We start from the raw sequence: 18,258 nt of genomic DNA, 5'->3' as shown, positions 1-18,258 counted from the left end.
ACCAAAGAAATTAGGAACATCTGTAACCTAATTATTAATATTAATATTTGTTCTCAACAGCAAGCAAAAATTGAGGAGGAAGAACTTAGACGTAAACAGACTGCTGGTGACGCAAATGAATGTTCAACATCTGAACTGTCGAAGCGCCCACGGATAAAGAAAAGTGCATACTTCAGTGATGAAGAGGAGCTGAGTGACTAGATTGTATTTCATTACAATGAGGGTTACATATTTATTTAAAGAGAGAAATTGTGTTTAAATGGTCCAGATTAGTTCAACTAAAATTTATGGCTTTTTGGGTCCCCAAAACCATTACAAATATATGGACTAAATATTTTGATACTTGGAATATGTGATTTTGTTTTATCTTGTTAATGATTTATTTACTCGTGGTGAAAGGATTATTGTGAAGCATGCCAACCACTTCCACATCCGAATACTTCACAACAAGTACAGATGAATGGACATGTTTTTGCCTGTCGTAGCCAAATTTTAATATTGACTCGGCTTTTATGGGTTGAATTTTGTTGTGAAGATCATAATCATGAAAGCTTTTGTTGCTGCCCAATGCAAAATTATTGTTTATTCCAAACAAAGAAAACACTTTATAAAATACAGCATATAAAAATAACACAAGAGTTGTTTCAGACCAATATTATTCCCACTTGAGAATAAAAGCGGGAATTAATTGTCATTTGAAATGGCAGTGCCTCCAGAATTTTTAAAGAATATGCAGAAAGATACTGTTACCTTATAACGGTGTATTAGCCAAAGATTTTATTTGCAGCATAAGTAATATACGTAAAAGGTGGGTAAAAACAACTTCAAAGCTCCATCCAATGTGAATAATTCATTTGCATTCCAGTGTGCAATTATCAAAAACTTTAATTTCTTTGGTCATTGTAATTTCTCTTCAACAGATCACATGGTGAATTCAGGTTTATGAAAAATTCCCATTGTTTTATTAATATTCAATTTCTTGAACATGTAAGAAGTTATTCACATTGTTATATTTGTTGGCAACTTTTATTTCCATTTGTTGTATGTTTGGTGCAACCATAGTCTATCGAAATAAACCGTAAGACCTTGGATTTTGATTAGAGTTAATAGACAATAGACAATAGGTGCAGGAGTAGGCCATTCAGCCCTTCAAGCCAGCACCGCCATTCAATGTGATCATGGCTGATCATTCTCAATCAGTACCCCGTTCCTGCCTTCTCCCCATACCCCCTGAGTTGAAGAAGAAAGGCTATTCTGTCCAGTTTTAGAGCATGTGCAACATCCAACTGGGAAGTTCACATCTGTCATTAAATTCTGACCTTGGGTTATGTCTTAAAGCAATTGGACTTAAAGCAGTGTGGCTTGACCGTTTACATCCCTTAAACCCTGGTAGGCTGCCCAAATGTCCTAGCTATTACTTGCATATTTATTCTTAATTACAGTAAACCCTTGTTGTAACAGACCATGGGGGGAGGGGAAATGGTGTCCATTATTACCGATTGTCTGTTATAACCAAGTATGGTATTATTATTGTATAAATAGTAGAAACAAACAACTGCAATTGCTGGTTAATACACAAAAGGACACAAAGTGCTGGAGTAACTCAGCAGGCTAGACATCATCTATGGAGAACATGGATAGTTGATGTTTCAGGTCGACATCCTTCAGACTATCATTCTGGAACTGGGCCTGGAATCCAGGTGGTTTGACGGCCTCGGCCTGCCGACGGAGCCAGTGGTCGCGGCCCGTGGGCGACAGGAGTGCAGGTAAGGGTGGGTGGAGGAAGTAGGCATGACAGAAGGTCTGGCCTGGAAGTTGCACGAGCTGGGGGGTGGTGTGGGGACAGCCGGCACTACAAGAGGCCAGAATGCGGCGCAAGCTGAAGGCGGTGCTGAGGCAGCAAGCGCTGGGGAGGCGCTGGGGAGGCGGCGTGTCGGGGGTAATCGTGCTGCAAGTGGCAGGGGAGGCAAGGGTAGCACAGGGACAGCCGGCACAGTAAGCAGTATGGGTAGCCATCCGTAGGTCAGTCCACTGTAACCAAAATCCATTATAAAGAGGTCTGTTAAAATGAGGGTTTACTGTACCTGTTTTACCTACTGTAATTTAATGGGTTTTTTCCAAAAATATGGTTATTGTTACCTTATCTATACCAAAGCCATTTGGATCTGAAACTGTCTATTTACTGATAATAGTAATTTCAACTTTACAAAATCCCAGCAATGATCTCTTGTGTGTTTAAGTGGCCAAGATGGACAAAGGGTTTTGTCTTAAAGGGACAGATTGGATGAAACATAATCTCAGAGCACAATAACACAAATGTGTTACTTGATGTAATGATTCTTTCATTGTTAAACAGTGCATCATCCATGTTCCCATGAGATTTGATGCGGAAAATTAATTACTATGTGTGAGTAAAGAATAAGTAGCACTGGGAAATTACTTTCCATCATTTTGACTGTTGGTAAGCTTAACTACTGTAAGTACTGCATTCCATTATGCAACTGTGATTAATAGTGTGTACCATTTTGTAAGTTACTAGCCGGGCGTGGTCCCGTTGGGTCCAAAACTCTCCTGTAGGCCCGGCAACCCTCCGTGCAAACCTCTCTTGCGGCGCGGCAACCCCCATTGGGTGCAAGCCTCTCCTGCGGACCCGGCAACCCTCCCCAACTGACAATCTGTAGCCCCGTTGCCAGCCAGGGAGTGTCCCCCGGGGCCATTGGCAGGCAAGGGGGGAGAGGGAGGCACTCGCCCCGTGCTCCCGAAATACAGCCAAAACAGTACACGATAGACCCACCTTACTCATCATTGTCCTGGGGTGTGCATTAGCGAAGTTTCATTCACATTGGTGTTATATTTTTAAAGTTATTGACATTTTAAAGTTTAAAAAATCACTTTTCCATTTCCCTGGCCGTCAGCCGCGTTCAACGTCACAATGGGACTCACCAGAGTGACAGTAGTGGCGGCCAATAAGGGGGGCTGCTGAACCATCCAGCTGAAACTTTAATAAATGTTCTCCCCCCCCCCCCCCCCCCGCTGGGAGGACCGACGCCCGTCCTGGCATGGCATGCCCCGCGCCTGACCTTCCTCTTGTGGTGCACAGGGTCAAACAAGATGGCCGTCGCCGCAGAGCTGCGTTTTCAACGTCATAATGGGAGAAGGTCCACGCGTGCACAGTTGAGGTCCGTTAATCTAATACAGATGTTCCCCAACTTACGATGCTTCGACTTACGATATTTCGACTTTGCGATGGTGCAAACGGCTGCGATCTGTAGCGAGCCGCAGTTCGTTTCCAGCCACTTGATCTGATAGAGAAGCTCCCCAACTTACGATGCTTCGACTTACGATATTTCGGGCCCACAGGAGAGGTTGCTGGAGAGATTTGGGCCCAATGGGTCTATGCCCGGCTAGTAGTATGTGTGTGTTTACAGCCAGTATGTGTGAGTATTTGGTGTCAAATGCAAAACTAGTTGATCTGAATTGTCGAATAATATGTTAGAATCCAAGAAAATATAGTGCTGTTTAGTGGTGGGGTAAAGGTTTTGTTGTTTTGTAACGTTGGTTAATAAATTTGCATATCTAGAAACTATATGAATTAGTTAAATAAGATGATAATTGGCAGCAGCCTTTGAAAGTGGTGTTGACATCCTGCATTACGGTATCATACAATAGGCACTATGTCTCGCTACTTTTTCATGGATTTTGCAATTAAGTAATTTTCCTAGCTTTGATCACATCTATGCATTTGTAAAATGTGTACAGTAAAAATGCACATCCTTAACTGTAATGTAAAATATTCATTTTCATAAGGTAAGCACTACCTTTCCTGACCACTCGTCACATCCTTCTTCCCATTTCCACTGGTAATTCTGTATTGACTCCTTCAGCTCTGCCCATGACCATTCAGTCTGGGAGCAGATGCTTTTGTAGGTCAGCTCCCAGAATATACATTGAAATGATCACAGTCTTTGGAATCCATTATCTTATTAGGAATTACCACCTTGATACGAGGCTTTGATGAAGGGCTGATTGAGGAATTTCCACAAGGCAATCTCTCAGCCTGACTATATCTTTCAACATCAGTCCTGAGCCTGCCATGGTGATGGTTAGAGCCGGATGTTTAGGCGCTAAAAATCTCTGAAATAAGCAGGCAAATAGGCATAATAAAATTAGAAAAAAGGCATGAAAAAGGCGTTTATTGACAAAAAAAAGTATAAAAAGGCATGTCTTTCCACTACCAAATTGTAGTTAAAAATGATAATATAAAGGTATGCTACATTAAATGACCAAAGTTGCCTGGTTGCACATAATTACTAGCATTTTTTTCAAATTAAGCTATGCCGTTTGTCAGACAGAATATGCTTCAGTTGTGAAAAACTTCTTTCTACCCCAGCGGAGGTTACTGGTGCATACCTGAAACAAGTTATAGACTCTATATTCATGTTGATATCTTGTGCATAACAACTACCTTTGAGATTGTTTTGTATTTCTTCAAGATCTTTGTTACCTAAAATTACTCTCACATTTTCCTTGTATATCGTTACCTACATCGCCAGGAACTTTACGAATATCGTCAGTTACTTTGTTGAAAATCTGCAAGTTATTCACTAATGTTTCGCCACGTTTCTCAAGGGAAATGAGAGCTTTTGGGAAGTTTCAAAATTGGAAGCAATAAACACAAGATCGTGGTGGAGGGACTTTTTCTGCATGATTTCAAAGAAGATCCTGACTGCAGCAGATTCTTCTTCAAAACAGTTGATGATTTATTTTATCTTTCAAAATTTGCAGCATAGTAGAGTACAGCAGAGAGCCATGTACTCCACCTAGTCAAAACGGGCTGAGGAGGTAGCGGATGTCAACAAATACTCCTTTGATGGTTGACCTGCCTCCAGTGTATCGATGACCACATTGGCAACATATCTCCCCACAGCATCGGTTGTCTCGTCTATTGAGATCCATATTTTGGTGCATGCAACTTCATCTCTAATTTTCTGCACAACAATGTTGAAGTTGCTGTAAACATAATTTTTCTGTAATGATGACTCGCTCGGTATATATTCCTCTGTGTATTTCTCTAAAAAACCTCCGAGAGATTTGTTTTCCAATTTCCACAGTGGAATTACAGCATCAATGAATGCCTTGCATAGATCACTCGAAAACTCAGATTTGCGACTGGAGCCAGCAGTAAATGTAGTGAGGAGACAAGCTTACGTATTTCCCGCCTTCAGTTTCTCTGCCGCCGTGTTTAGCTGTCTGTATATACTGGGAGACAAAATATTTCTTCTCATGATTCACTGCGTTCTCACATGCTTTGCAAAACCGCACACAGTTGTCTGTAGAGAATATATCACTCCCGTACACTCTCACCAAATCGTTCAGAAGGCGGTGACTTGACTTTAGGCATTTTGACGCTTGCAGGGGTAGATCCTACAGGAGTGGGGTTGCAGACCTCTACAGGCAGGCCAAGTACAAGCTGAGAAGAGGAATCAAAGCTGCTAAGGAAAGGTACTCTGAGAAGTTGAGGAGCAAGTTCTCAGCTAATGACCCTTATTCAGTTTGGAAGGGCTTGCAAGAAATCACAAGCTACAAGAGGAAACCACCCCCCCCCCCGCTCCTTGGACAATTGTCAGCTGACCAATGATCTGAACGGGTTCTACTGCAGGTTCGATAAGCAGAAACTTAACCCTGATACCCCCTCCCCAAACCAACACTTCACACCTACTCACAGCCTGACTCCAGTTTGAAAAGACTGGACCCTTCCCCACCGACCACTTCTCCAATCACCACTTAACACCCACTTACAGCCTGACTGCAAAAGACTGGGGCCTGGTCCACCACCCACGAATGAACGATCTACGGTGGCACCCCCGGTTTCGTCCTGGTTGTGGAAATTTTCTTGTAAGTTACGTTAACACGGCAAAAAATGGCTGATTTAGGCACTCGATCGTGAAAAGGGCATTATCTTGCTGAAATCATCAAAAAAGGCATGAAAAGGCACTTATGGCAAAAACCTGACTCCAGTGATGGTAGTCCAGCAATGACCTCTAAATCTTTATGTTTATACCACTGGCAGTTTTTCCTCCCTAGAATCTCTGTTTTCCACTCATGAGCATTTCATATAAAATCTGTACTTCCTGTTTAATGCCAAATTCCTTCCTGAGATTGCTTTAATCCCTCAGTTTCAACAGCAAGCAACTTTTATATTCACTGAGACTTCAGCCTCCATATCAACTTATAGAAATTCACTGCATCCTTTTCTTCCAAAATACTCTCCACATCTGTCAAGACCCCTCAGGAGCTTGTGTGCTTCTGTCAAGTCTGCATTAATATATATTAATAATTTTAATACGAATGTAGGAGGCATGAATAGTAAGTTTGCAGATGACTTCAAAATTTATGAATTCACCCCATACAGCACATAATCCTCCGACATTTTTGCCACCTCCAGTGGGATCTCTACCCCTTTCTGCTTTCTGCAGAGACTACTCCCTCCGCAACTCCCTGATTAACACATCCTATCCCACCCAAACCACGTCCTCACCAGGGACTCCTGGAACCGCAGGAGATGCAACACGTCCCTATACCTCTTCCCTCGACTCCATCCAAGGATCCTGACAGTCCTTTCAGGTGAGGCAGAGATTCACTTACACATCCTCCAACCTCATCTACTGTACCGAATGTTCCAGGTGTGTACTAAAAATCAGCAAGACCAAGCGCAGGCTCGGCGGTTGTTTCGCGGAACACTTCTGATGTCCATCTAGGTCTATGTAATCTGGTTGCTAAACACTTTAACTTCCCCTCCTATTCGCATGCTGACCTTACTGTCCTGGGCCTCCTCCACTGTCAGAGAGAGGCCTAACGGAAATTGGAGGAACAACACCTCATATTTCGCTTGGGGAGCTTACAACCCAGAGGTATGAATTTTGATTTCTCCAACTTCAAGCAATCCTTGTTTTCCCCCTCTCTCCGACCCTTCCCCACTCTAGTTCTCCAATTAGTTTCTTGACTAATTTTACTGATTTTATGCCTCGCTGTCACCTTCCCCTCAGCTAACAATGAACCATTGTGCATTTCTTTGATCTGTCGTTTTCACACCTTACTCTTCCATATCTCTAGTCTCTCTCTCCTATAGTCTCCTCTGGTCTCTCTCCCTCTCCCCTGACATTCAGTCTGAAGAAGGGTCTCGACCTGAAACGTCATCTATTCTTTCCCACCAGTCCCACTGAGTTACTCCAGCATTTTGTGTCTACATCAAGATTAATATTGTTGATAAAGATAATGAAGAGAATAATCTTAGGTTACAGAACAATATTAATGAATAAAACAAGCTCAATGGCAGATGGAATTTAATCCTGTTAAGTACAAAATGGATGGTCTGATAAAGGCAAGTCATGCAACATGAATGGTAGGCCACTTGAGTGTATTGAGGAACAGTGAGACCTTGGTGAACAATACCATGGATCTCAAAAAATGTTGAGTATTTGAATGCATTGAGAAGATGGTGGAGGTTGGTTGTGTCAAAACGTTCAAACAAATATCTGGATGAGCACTTGAATTGCTTTGGCAGTGAAGGCTATGGACCAAGAGCTGGTAAATAAGATTGGTTTTGATAGATTCTGCCAGCTGATCTGGGGGGTCGGCCAGGGACTCCCTCCAGACCCGTTGCTTTCTGCAGATTCACTTTCAGAATAAAGTCCGCAATTTAATAGGATTGATCCTGTTGATATTTTCTTCTTGGAATTTCAGAATCCCTTTGGTAAGGTACCGTGTTACTATCCCGTTGTTTCAATGAAAAGTTAATATGCTGGATTGAGAATTAATTCAATTCCAACTGTCCAAAAGCTGTGCTCATCAGTTGTGAATTGCCCTGGAGTTATCCTTCAGGGGTCCATGTTGTGCCCAGTACTGATGGCTTTTTTTTTTTGATGATCTGGAGATATGTCTGAAGATCATAAGGATATTTGTGCAAAGTTTAAACAGTAGAGAAGTGTAATGTACTGCAAAAACATCTGGTCACTGGTAAATTGTAGCATTATACAAGTAGGTTCAACCAACACAGAATATGCATATTATTTGTAGAAAACAACACTGAACTGGCAGACAGGGTAAATAATCAAGGTGTTATTGTGCACAGGCCATTGAAGGCTAATTATCGATACAGACAAATTATACCTAACACAAGACGCATCATTCTGAAAATCAAAAGATGCCTTATCTTTAGTTTTCTGTGCACCATTCATATTTGGCCCTCTTATTTTATGGTTGATATGATAGTCTTGAAACATATAATGGATAGTTGGGATAATGCTTTCTTGTGATTAACCCAGATTTCTCAAGCAAAATATACAAGAACCTGTTTAACTTTGAGAAAATTAATGTTGATTTAAAATACAGAAAGGGCCAGGTTATATACATTGATGGAGTAACTTTGACAGATTGGAATGGAACCTGGGAAGTACATTCAGATCAGTAAAAGCTTGAAATAGGCTGTATGTTAGCAGCCTTTTTCCGAGCGAACAGATGGTCTTTGCTGTGCTTCAAAAACAAAACTTGACCGCATTTTTGTTGGGCTAGATTGCATCCTGTTGATGAAAAGTGGAGTAACAATTTGAGGTATGCATAATTAATTTGACCTTCTGTCGTGCTTGTAATTGCCTGAGAGAACTTTTTTTCTCTCCTGCCATTCCCTAATTAAATGGCGAGTCAACACGCGTGTAGTTTAATTTTGGAGCAGTTGATAGATCTTCTGATCCCTCTTTGTCTGTCATTTATCCAAGTTGTAAACAGTTGAGATATTTGTTGAAAGGCTTCTAAATGTTCAGGCACCCACCATGTAAAGGGTGCAGCTCCTCCAATGCTAGCCGATCGCCTGCCTAGTGTGGAATGTGCATGATAATGGAGATGAATTCCTTGGGTGATAGAAAGGACGGCACTTCGCTGCTAGATACTCCAGGTGCAGAGAGCAGGATTGGGACAGAAACACTACATGAAATGACACACAACCAGAACCTCAATGTGGTCATTACAGATAGACCATGGGTGTTCCACAAAATGGTCACCTTAACTGTCCACTACCATGGATGACTGCAGTTTTGATTCAATCTATTGGCTGTGGGTATTGACTGTCCATTCAAATATAATTTTGTTGTTTCCGTCTGCCAGTTCATCATTTTGGGGGAAATCTGCTGTTGCTCCTTGCAAGGCTTTCTGTGCTCATTCAACCTGGGCTGATCCTAGTTTTCCTAACCGTTAAGCGAGGGATATGCTGGGCCAGATTCCCGATTGTGGCAATGCACATTTCTGGTACTGATGATGGTCCACAGTTCCTCAGTTGCCCAGTTCTGTTCAGTACTGATCTCATTTGCAGTCCAAAATACAAAGGAGGGTGCACTAAGTATAAATGGTACATGTTTAAATTCACTCAGACTGTGCAATGATTCATCTACTTAGACTGTCATGGACAGGAGCACATGCCACAGGTGAGAACAAGGGCAGGTAGCTTTATCCCACACGTTAATTCACTCCTTACCTGCCGCAGACCTTGCCTGGCAGTTTTGTCCTTCGGTACCCCACCTGCCCAAGGCCACACCCATGTACTTCTATACATCTGCTTCTCTCAGTGCTTCTTCCAAGGAGCACTGACTTATCAGTTGAGGGAAAAGGTAGGGGGGAAATCTAGCGAGGGGTTCCAAACCCTCTTTGAGATTTCCAAGATCTTGGCAAAGCATCATTTGGAGAAAGGCGGTGAGGAGGAATACCAACTGAGGATATACATGTAAGATCTGTAGATGCTGTTTTACAAAATATATGAAGTGCTGGAATAATGCAGCGTTCATATACATACAGTTGGTGCAGTTGATTTTTCGGATGAGAGTTGATCTTAACTTACCAAATAGTGATAGGCCTGGATAGAGTAAATGTGGGGAGGATAGTGGGAGAGTCTAGGACCAGAGGACATAGCCTCAGAATAAAAGGATGTAACTTTGGAAAGGAGATGAAAAGGAATTTCTTTAGTCAAAGGCTGGTGAACCTGTGGAATTAATTGCTGCAGACGGCTGTCAATAAATATTTTTAAGGGGGAGATTGACGCCGGTACTCATCAAGAATCGGCCAGAGGTAATAGGCAGAAGGCAGGTGAAGAGGGAAAGATAGATCAGCCATAATTGAATGGCGGGGTAGACTTTTGGGCCGAGTGGCATAATTCTGCTCCAAGAACATAAGGAAGGAAAACTCGGTTAAAGCAAGTGGTTGAATGTCAGTTGTTGGTTTGAGTTTCAACTCCCTCAACCCCGCACAGTCATCACCGAAACGTTGAGGCCTTCATGGCAACGCCAAATAAATCAGCCGAGGCTTTGAGGAGGCGCATCTGTCTCGGAATCAAGGCTTTATCTTGCAACAATAAGAAGCCACGTGGGCCCTCTGCAAGACCAGCTAAACGCATTCCATTAGTGAGGACACTACCTAAGTATTTGCTATCGAGCGGCACCGTCTCACCGCCTGCAGATTGGTAACAATAAACAAACACACGATATAAGTAACATCACTTTGATGTTGTACTCTGGTCATTGCTGCGGCTTGTCTTGCGTTTAACAAGCGCCCTACTTTTTTTTAATTAGAAAGTAAACTCAACACCAAAGTTTTTATAGAAACAAGGAACTGCAGATGCTGGTTTACAAACAAAACGACTTTTAAAACGAATGTCATTTCTAACATTTCTCCCGCGTTGATGTCTTTGTTCCAGTGGCAGCCCATCAAGCTCCCAGTGTTGCACAAACTCCCGCGGTCCCATTCATTCATTCAATTGCTGCCTCTGATATCCTGCCGTGGGGCTGCTGATGTCATTGCATTTCATCATAAAAGGGGTGGGGACTGGCTGTGGGATTCTGCTTCCTCTTTGATGGAGGGGGGAGAGAGAAAGAAAAATTTAAAAAAACACGAAAAAAATCACTTCCCAGCGATTTGCTAACGGGAGCAAAGATAAATTTCATGGTGCCATCCCTGCCTTCCCGCTGTGGCCGGCGTTGGGGGGCGAGGCGCAAGGCTGCAGACCTCGCTGCCGTGCAAACCCACCGCCTTGTGCAGCCTGCCAGTGGTTCATTGCAGTCCTTGCGAGCTGGTTGGCCCCCGGCGCGCCACGTGAGGCGAGTCACCGGACAGCTGGGGGCGGCGGGGCTGGGTGGGGGGAGGGACGGGGGAATCCAGGCGCTAGCAGAGGAGCCCTGAGCCATCCCGACTGGTTTCAATAATAAATAATAATACCAAAAAAAACAACCAGAGGACTTAACGCTGTTATGGGAGACAAGAGGAGTCCCACCAGGTAGAGTACTTTCGGACCCGCCACTCCCTCCGGGGAGGGGGCTGGGGCTGGGAGAGAGAAGAGGAACAGAGAGCTCCCTTTAAATGTTTTCATGGTGGAGGTTGACCGATGAGGCAGAATGGGAGCCGATGGCAGTGGAGCAGAATGTCGGGGAGCGCGATACAATGTAGCAGCCATGGCGGACGGGATTGTTACAGTCGCCAGTGTGCGCGCTTGCGTGCGTGGGAAATTGACATGGGAAGCTGCGATTTCGCTGAAACGATCTGGCCCTTTTTTTTCTTTTGATCGGCACCGATTGCCGCGAAGGTCTTTAGAGGAGGAGAAGTGGCGGGGGAGGCGGAGAAGGGAGGAGGAGGAGGGGGGAGGGGAGAGGGGAGAGGGGAGGAGGAGGGAGGAGGAGGAGGAGGAGGAGGAGGGAGTTGGGATCAGCCAAAAAAAAAAGCAAACTGTTCGCAGGATAAGCCGGTGTACCTATGTATTTTTTCCCTTCTCTCTCCATTTCTTTTGTTGTCCAAAACAGACCCAAAAGGCAGCCAAAGCCTTCCACAGACGAGGGATACTGGGACTGTAGCGTCTGTACGTTCAGGAACAGCGCAGAGGCTTTCAAATGCAGTATGTGTGATGTCAGGAAGGGCACATCAACACGGTGAGTATTTCCACTTCCCTGTTATATTTAATCTCGTCCTTAATATCAATATAAGGAAATTAATGTTGCACTTCTTGAAATGTGATTGGAGATCAGGGGTGAGTGGGGGGGGTCTCCGCGTTCATAATCTGTACAGACTTGGACATATTTGCCGTTCGAAATTTAGTGCTTCATTTCAAACATTAGTCGACATATTATCTGTTTTGCAGATTTAGAGCCACATGTCAGAGATCTGTGAATGAAATGAGATTTCTGGTGTCACTTAAAAGATGTTCCTCGACCATTTCTTTTCGGTAACGTCTCATGCTTTGAGAATCTGGCAGTGGGATCACTTGACCAACCAAACAAAAAGGCTCTGCCCTTGAATAGAATTATCTCAAAAGCTTGAAGAGTCACGCTTATCAAGCAGCTTTTGTATATATTTCCCTTCCAAACTACATTGTGTTTACTGTTCTAAAAAATATGGACTAATTGATAACTTGACATAATTTGTCATACATTGAACTGAAATGGATTCTGCAGAAAATACTCAGCAGGTCAGATAGTGTTTGGTGGGAAGAGAGACAGTATCTTGGGTTGATGACTTTTCATCAGTGCTGTTTGAGTTTATCTTGAAACCAGTTTTTTACTGTAGTTCCCTATTTGGGCTTTTTATTACATACAGCCATCAGCCATGAGACAAGAAATCACTGAGCCAGTTGAAACTCTAGTTTGACGTAATGAAATTGGTTTGAGTCTATTGTGAGTATTTGTGCCAAACTGACCATCCTGCAGTGCAAAGTTTGATCTCCCTCCAGCTTAATATTTATAGGATTTTTCTTTAGGAATAGTGTATTGAAAAATTTCCCAGTGAAACCATTTGAATCAAGAAATCCAAAGTATGCATTATTTGTGATTTAGGGATAGGGTTATTACTTTTCCATAAGAAGTACTTATGTAAAATTCAGAATAACTTTAATAATTTTATTTCATTCATACTCAAACATTAGTGCTGTGAGCAGGCATGAAGGTAACCTTCTGATGAAATCAGATAATCATCTTAAACATTGCCATTAACTTGGGCTCATCTCATCTCCGTTTCATTCATCAGCTCCTTTACATTGTTCGCTTCAGTAACCTTTTGCTATTTGTCAAATGATTAGGGCAGGATAGGAGTTTTAAAATAGGGAGTCAAAAACCAGCAGGAAAACAAAAAAAAAATGTTTTGCGCATGTCATAACTGCTGAAAAAAAAAAGATGTTCTATATTTAACTGGATTTTTTTTCTGAAATGGTGAAGCACAAATCGTTTTTATGGTATATAATTGCTAAATTCAGCGCATAAATCACACTTGATTTTAAAGTACTGTATATTAGCAAAACTGGAAACCAGGTGATTGTTTGCCACTGGTTTGTCAGTTACCACGATCTCGTAGATTCTTTATGCAGCACTGCTTCAGCTGTGTGGCGAGAGTATCAGAAAAGTGAGGTTCTTTTTATTCTGCATTTCTCTTTTTTTGTTTTCCATTTTGAAGCCATTGACTTGTATGTTCCTCAATATCTTAGACTGGGCAACTACTGTCCCACTACTGGAAGGATGTGGAGACTATGGAGGGAGTTTAGGATGTTGTATACCAGAATGCTGCCTGGATTAGAGTGTATTAGCTACAAGGAGAGGTTGGACAAACTTGGATTGTTTTCGCTAGAATGTTGGAGGCTGAGGGGAGACCTAAAGAAGTATTTAAAATTAAGAGAGGCATAGATAGAGTAGAAGGTCAGAACTTTTCACCCAGTGTGGAAATGTCAAAGACTAGAGGGCATAGTTTCAAGGTGAGAGGGGCGAAGTTTAAAGGAGATGTGTGGGGCAAGTTGGCAGTGGGGGCTGTTTGGAACACACTGCCAGGGATAGTGGTGGAAGTGTATACAATGGGGATATTTAAGAGGCTTTTGGATAGGCATGTATTCTTGCTGGGAATGGAGGGGTATGGATTGTTTGTTGGCAGGTGAAATTAGTTTATCCTGGCATTATGTATGGCACAAAAATTATGGGCCTCAGAGCCTGTTCCTGTTCTGTGCTTTTCTATGTTCTAAATATCCAAATTTTATGTATGTGCCTTAACCCCTCTAGTCAGTAAACTACCCGATGTTCCTTTCCACATCACATGTCCACACAGGCACTCTACATCAAGCTGGCTGGATCCCTGGCTGATATTTCTCTCCTCTCCACCAGCCTTTAGTTAATTGAGGAGCCATGGCAGCAAAAGCTGCCTGTGTTCTATGTATGTTATAAGTTTTCCAGGTAAACTTTTGCAACCGTCCTGGTCCATCCAGTCCAATCACTCATCGGTGCTGTGTCATTTGGAAACATTTTTTTGTGGCACCTTTTTCTATGAAAAGTTGAGTTGCTGTATTGAATTACCTTTGGAAAATGAAGGGCCAAAAAAATTAGTCATATCAGAGTGAAGTTGAGAAATGTTTTTTTGCTCAAAGGATTGTTCAACACTGAAGATATATCTCTTGTTTTCAAAATGATGGGTCAGTACAATCAATGGGGGATGGGCAGATTGAGTACAATCAATGGGAAACTGGTGGATGGGATTGCAAAATGGCATTCACTGTGCTTTCCTTCATCGGCCAAGCGTGCGTGTGTGAAAGTTGGGATGTCATGTTAAAGCCGTTGCAAATCATTGCCTAGACTGCATTTGGAGTGTTGCGTGCAGTTCTGGTTGCCACAATACAGGAGCGATGTGGTAGCAATAGAGACGCTGCCGAAGAGGTTCACCCGGAGGTTGCCTCAAATCCAAGTTGAGTTTTTTTGAGGAGGTAACCAAAGTGATTGATGAAGGCAGGGGAATAAATTTGCTTCAATTAACTTTGGTAAGGCTTTTGACAAGGAGGTGATAGGAGGCAAAGGGGAGTAGTGAATAGATGGTGAATAGAGTGGTAATTTTTTACTGACTGGAAGTTTGTAACATAGAAAACATAGAAAAATAAGTGCAGGTGTAGGCCATTCGGTCCTTCGAGCCAGCACCGCCATTCAATATGATCATGGCTGATCATCCAAAATCAGTACCCCATTCCTGCTTTTTCCCCAGATCTCTTGATTCCTTTAGCCCAAAGAGCTAAATCTAACTCCCTCTTGAAAACATCCAGTAAATTGGCCTCCACTGCCTTCTGTGGCAGAGAATTCCACAGATTCACAACTCTCTGGGTGAAAAAGTGTTTCCTCATCTCAGTCCTAAATGGCCTACCCCTTATTCTTAAAATGTGACCCCTGGTTCTGGACTCCCCCAACATCAAGTACATTTTTCCTGCATCTAGCCTGTCCAATCCTTTAAAAATGCTATATGTTTCCATAAGATCCCCTCTCATCTAAATTCCAGTAAATACAAGCCCAGTTGACCCATTCTTTCATCATATGTCAGACCCGCCATCCCGGGAATTAATCTGGTGAACCTACGCTGTACTCCCTCAATAGCAATAATGTCCTTCCTCAAATTAGGAGACGAAAATTGCACACAACACTTCAGGTACGGTCTAACCAGGGCCCTGTACAATGGCAGTAGGACCTCCTTGCTCCTAAACTCAAATCCTCTCACATTGAAGGCCAATATGCCTTCATTGCCTGCTGTACCTGTATGCTTACTTTTAGTGACTGATGTACAAGCATACCCAGGTCTCAATGCACCTCCCCTTTTTTCTAATGGACACCATTCAGATAATAATCTGCCTTCCTGTTCTTGCCACCAAAGTGGTTAACGTCAAATTTATCCGACTGTAACAACTGATGAGCCTCTGGGATCATTAGTGTTTGGACTTTAATGTATAACCAACTTGTATGAGAATGTAGGGTTGTGATTATTAAGTTTTCAGGCAACACAAAATTTGGTAGATAGATTGTTAGAAGGTACAATGGGACAGAAATAAGTTGCAAAACTGTACAAAATGGTGGCAGTTGGAATTTAATCCTGAATAAATTGCAGGGACTTGAGAAACATGGTGTTCAGAGAGATTTTGGGATACAAGTCCACAGCTCTCTGAAACTGGTGGTACAGGTGGAGGTGGGAGTGAAGAAGTCATTTAGGATGCTTGCCTTCATAGGCCGAGACATTGAGTATAAGAGATGGGATTTCATGTTGCAGCTGTATAAGGCACTGATTAGATTGCACTTGGAGTACTTTGTTGCCACACTACAGAAAGGATATGGCAGCAATAGAGAAAATACAGAAAGGTTTCACCAGGATGTTGAGCAAAACACAAAGTGCTGGAGGAATTTGCTGGGTTAACCGGCATCTGTGGATGGAATGAACAGATGGTGTTTCGGGTTGGGACCCATCTTCAGTCTGGATCAGGATTTTGCCTGGAATGAGAGCTGTGCCTAAAAGGAGAGGGTGGATCGGCTATGTTTATGTAGAAGGCTGAGGGGTGATTGTATAGAAGTTCATAAAATCAGAAGGGGGCACAGATAGATAGTATTTTTGCATAGGATAGCAGAGGGCAGGGATTTAAGGTGAGTGTGGATACATTTAAAGAAGATTTGAGGCGTAAGTTTTACACACACAAGGATGATGGTTATAGGAAATGAGCTGACCTAGGAGGTAGACACATTATTGGTGGAGGTAAACACACTGGTGGAGGCAGACACAGTTACAATGTTTAAAAGGTATTTGGCCATGTACTTGGATGTCAAAGGTGTAGAGAGATGCAAGCCTAATGCAGGCAAATGGGATTAGCATAAATAGACATCGCAATCGAATGGATGAAGTGCGCTGAAAGCTCCCGTTTCTATGCAGTATGATTTGATAAAATTATACATCTCTATGCAATAGGATTTCCTTGAGTAAAGGTAACAAATGATATGGTGCAGAGGCATATTAATAGGGATGAAGTGCAGATTTCCTTGGGTCTACTTGAATAACAGAAAGGTCAAATAATATTTATTTTACTTTTATTTACTATGTTTAGATAACAAGGTATGTTACAGATGGGATGAAATAGCCAATTATGGAAAATTCTTTGGTCAGTTGAATTGATTTTTAATCTGAAGGATGTGTTGGAATTAATTAAAGAATGGTTCTGCCCCCTATAGTGAGAGTAAAGGGTTTGGGGGATAATTTTAATCCAAAAGTGAGTACATTGGTTGGTCTGCCCCTTAAAATTCCAATCCCATTAACATTTTCTATTATTGTGACAATTATCCTCTGTTTCCTGCAAATGGAATTTGGCAATTTGATGCCGTTGAAGTGAGATGGATGTGAAGGAAGGTCTGTCTAATTGAGCTTTGAATACATATAGAGTTACAGATGCAAGCAGTGGGTGCCAAGGTAGAATATGTCCCAGACAGTGAAACCAACATCTCTTCACCTGATGGGCATCTAAAAAAATAATGAAAAGATTAGTATGAACTTCAACTGAAACATTGCTGAGCATTTGCAATGTGCCCGTCTTTTGTAATGATTTCCAGGTTTGCGGCATTGGAAATGGTGGTTTTTAGAGAATGGTGAGTGTGTACTGTAACTGTGGTAAATCTTAAGAAAGTATTCATTGTGAAACATGATTTTTTTACAGTTCTAGCCTGTCCGTATGTATGTTCTCAGGCCTGAATGTTGACATTTTAATGATTTGTCATAACTATTTTTAACAAATAAAGCTAAATGCTTCAAGGTGGGGAGTTTTACAGGCAGAAGCATCAGTATTTTTTAGAACTTGGAAGTATTAATTGTAATGATGCATTTCACTGAAATTTACTCGTTCATTGAAAAGTAAACTGCCAACTCTACCACTTTTTATAAAACTTTATTTTGTATAGTTTGTGATAACATGAGATTAACAGGTCTCTTATATCATTTTTTTTTTTTTTTTGCTCCTTGGTTATTTTGGTTGCAGAGTACTTAAGACAAAATGCGCTCTAATGTTTCTTGAGAGGATAAGTTGCTGTCATAGTTACGTATTAATGTATCTTATTGGCCGAGATCTCTTTGCTACATTTATTTTTGACTAGTGTGTAAGATATTTCAAAGTTACGTGAACGTTTGTATTGCACCATTTTTAACATGTTTAAAATATTGTCAAATCTAATTATTAGTAACAAGTTTTAGTTGTAAGATCAGTGTTGCTAAGGCACTGCAAGAGACTGGAATGTCTAAGGCATCATGACTTTCATAATTCTTGTCCGTATAATTTCAGTTTATTGAGTATTTTGGAAACCTATATTGGAACAGGGGCAGAATCGGGTGGGGTGCGGTTTCATGAAAATACTAGCAAAGGAACTATATATCCCGAAACTTGACTTGTGCACATTGTTGTTGCGAAATCCATTT

General features: G+C 42.0%; 2 protein-coding genes across 15 annotated transcripts in view; both read left to right on the top strand.

Moving 5' to 3' along the window:
• zcrb1 (zinc finger CCHC-type and RNA binding motif 1) overlaps nucleotides 1-4,396 on the top strand; it is a 39,878-nt gene extending 35,482 nt beyond the window's left edge. Inside the window, exon 8 of the mRNA XM_078417069.1 lies at nucleotides 61-4,396. Within this exon, the coding sequence (XP_078273195.1) occupies nucleotides 61-201 (141 nt within the window). The 3' untranslated portion in view covers nucleotides 202-4,396. The remainder of the gene's footprint in view (nucleotides 1-60) is intronic.
• A 6,790-nt stretch (nucleotides 4,397-11,186) lies between these two features.
• The window catches only part of yaf2 (YY1 associated factor 2), a 97,565-nt gene continuing 90,493 nt past the window's right edge, over nucleotides 11,187-18,258 (top strand). For 9 of the 14 annotated variants that reach the window (XR_013548642.1, XM_078417066.1, XM_078417061.1 and 6 more), the window contains exon 1: nucleotides 11,743-11,960. Coding sequence is in view for 13 of the 14 variants with exons in the window: in XM_078417066.1 (XP_078273192.1) it covers nucleotides 11,788-11,960 (173 nt within the window). In the remaining variant the exon portion in view is untranslated. Of the gene's footprint in view, nucleotides 11,315-11,742; nucleotides 11,961-18,258 lie in introns of those variants that run through there. The other 5 variants (XM_078417067.1, XM_078417065.1, XM_078417057.1 and 2 more) reach the window with 1 other exon arrangement.

Source organism: Rhinoraja longicauda, chromosome 20, assembly GCF_053455715.1.
Source record: "Rhinoraja longicauda isolate Sanriku21f chromosome 20, sRhiLon1.1, whole genome shotgun sequence".
In the NCBI taxonomy this organism is placed as follows: Eukaryota; Metazoa; Chordata; class Chondrichthyes; order Rajiformes; family Arhynchobatidae; genus Rhinoraja; species Rhinoraja longicauda.
This window is presented reverse-complemented; position numbering and strand designations above follow the sequence as displayed.